At 39.9% G+C, this 2,897-nt stretch overlaps 1 gene segment (V, D, J or C); it reads left to right on the top strand.

The window, feature by feature from the left end:
• Window positions 1-1,725: 1,725 nt before the first annotated feature.
• LOC119011750 lies at window positions 1,726-2,897 on the top strand. The segment is given in 2 exon segments: window positions 1,726-1,940; window positions 2,243-2,897. Coding segments are annotated over 2 exon segments (429 nt in total).

Raw genomic sequence — 2,897 nt, 5'->3', positions numbered from 1 at the left:
AAATCCTTTTTATTTTATTCTATTTTTATTTTATTTTATTTCATTTTATTTACCTATTTATTTATTTTTTCTTTTACTGTTTTAATCTCATATTTTAACCTTTAGTCCCTTGTGCTTTTAGCCTTTATACTTTTATGTTTTAGTCCCTCGTGTTTTCAGCTTCTATGCTTTTTGCTTTATTTTACTGTTTTAGTCTGTCAGTTTTTAATCTCCAGTGTTTCCTCCTGGGGGCCTGTCAGGCTGGGAGTGCTCTCTGGTCTGGCTGCGGGGGGTGCTGTCCCATGGACGGCTCCGGTCCGGGTGACCGGAAGAAGAGCTGCTTGATATTCAGCTCTCCCTGCTGACACTTAAAGAGATCATGTTTCTAGAGACTGAACAGAAACGAGTCTGGAGAGAGAAATTCATGTTTCACAGTTGGGATTTCTGATAAAGAAGCCTCCATTTTCAAAAGACGTGTGATTAATTGATTCCAGCATGTGTTTCACATGTTTGACTCATCAAACACACAAAACACTGGTTTGTATCCAACATGAGTGAAACATGAGTTACATGATGGTGACTGAAGCATCAGTGACATTTCAGATTTTAAGGTAGAGCAAATGTAACAGATAGATCGAATACAGATCCACAAAGAGGAGAAAGAGAGGAGCCATATTATTTAGTGAGTGAGGCGACATACAACATGTATCTGTGAATGTTACCAGTCACAATATAAAATCTGTACATTAATGAAATAATGTTTTCTCTACTTTAGGAGTATAGAATAAATCCCTCTCGTCTATGCAAAGCCTGAGACGATGATCCATTCTAGACACAATCACAGCTACATTTCTGTAATTCATTCCAGTAATCAAAGAATCAAACACTAAAAACTACAGAAAAGAAAACTTCCCAGCTCCAGCTGATACAAACTGCTGCCTTCAGTCTGTTAACCAGGAGGAAGAAGAAGAGGTGAAAATACAGATCTAAGAGGAGACGGAGAGATTCAGGGAGGAGCTGAGCTGTTACTGAACTATAGAAGAGAGAGGAACTTCCATATTCAGCAGAGTTCAATACACAAACCACAAACATTACCTTTATTCAACATGCTGTCACTGGACTATTATGGGCTGTCTCTGATGTTTCTCTCTATTATAACAGGTATGTTACATCATGCTTTTATTCTGTCAAATTAAATTCTAAAGTTTTCTAAAAGCAGTTCATTTCTTTTGAGGTTCTTTTTAACATAATACAAAACGTATTTTTCTTCCTTTAGGTGGAATATTTTCTGAGGGTAGTTCATGGGTTTTGATTTTGTAACGTAATATTAAAAAGAGTTATTTCTTCCTTTAGGTGTCAGCTGTGAAGAACTCAGTCCAGTCAAGAATGAAGAGTCCAGTTTAGAAGACAGCACTGTTACTCTGTCCTACACATACTCCAAACAAGCTGATGGTGGAGATCAGTTTTACTGGTATCAACAATATCCAGGAAAACCACTAGAGTTCCTCATCTCTCACTTAGGAACAGGAGGAATATTAAAAAATCAAAACTCTAGACTGTCTGTCAACGTGAGTGATGATAAAACCAAAATGCATCTGCAGATCTCCTCTGCTGCAGTGACAGACTCTGCTGTGTACTACTGTGCTGTGAGGCCCACAGTGACAGGAAACACCAAAACTCTGTACAAAAACACAAGCTGACACACTGACAAGCTGCTGGAAGCCTTTTTTCTTCCTCACTGTTGTTCTGAACTTTTTACCTCCACTAGAGGGCGACATCATCCAGTAGGCGGTGCACTACTTCTGCTCTGTGTTCAACCATTCTGTCAATAATAACTGCTGCTGTGAAGAGAACAACTCTCACACTGAATGTTGAACAGCAGCTAGTTTCTCCTGTTCATTTAAACCTTGTTGCAGAGATGGAACATCGGCTGTGGATTATTCTTGCTGCTCTGTTCTGTGGTGAGACACAAAACACAACAAGTTGACTTTTAAGACTGTTTTATAACATTTAACTGAGCTGTGACTGATTGTGTTTCTCATGACACATGAAATTAGATTTGATCATCTTTGTTTGCATCTTGTGCATAATTCATATATTTTAATCTGACATCAGACACGAGTCAGTGAAAATCACAACTATTCTACATGTCTGTGTGTCTGACTCTCTGGCTAGGTAACTCTTTAAACCTACTGATTGTTCTCCTTTAATCAATCATCTTTATTGATTCATCTCTTCCTCTGCATGTTCTCTTCTTCCTCAGAGTGTAAAGGAGCAGACAGAGTGATCCAGCCAACAGGAGATGTCATTGCTGCTGAAGGAGACACAGTTACACTGGACTGCACATTTGAGACCAGCGACACAGGTCCAACTTTGTTCTGGTACAAACAGGACGGAAACAACAGCCCAAAATTCATGCTGAACCGTCCTAAGTTTGGTACAGGGCACACAGAGAAGGAATATGAGGACAGATTTTCATCCACACTGGATTCTACCTCAAACTCAGTTCCTCTGAAGATCCAGAAGCTTCAGCTGTCTGACTCTGCTGTGTACTACTGTGCTCTGCAGCCCACAGTGACAGGAAACACCAAAACTCTGTACAAAAACCTTTGGAGCAAAGACAACACAATACTCCACAACATCCACTAGAGGGAGTCACACACCATGAACCCATTACAGTCTGAGCCAGTGTCACTGGACTGATGACAAATACAACAAAACATCAACCAATAAAGATTCCACACAGAGCTGCTGTGACAACAGACAGAAATGGATTGGTTGAGTTGAAGTGAATAAATAATGTGAAGAGCTGATTGGCCCCGCCCATTTAGCCTCAACTCAACCAATGACATCATTCCTTCCTCACTGTGCTGCAGTGGAAGAACACTGCTCATCTGCTGTCTGTCTGGCTTTAAGAA

Source organism: Acanthopagrus latus, chromosome 21 (genome assembly GCF_904848185.1).
Source record: "Acanthopagrus latus isolate v.2019 chromosome 21, fAcaLat1.1, whole genome shotgun sequence".
Classification (NCBI taxonomy): domain Eukaryota; kingdom Metazoa; phylum Chordata; class Actinopteri; order Spariformes; family Sparidae; genus Acanthopagrus; species Acanthopagrus latus.
Note: the sequence above shows the minus strand (reverse complement) of the source record. Positions and strands in the feature narration are given on the sequence as shown.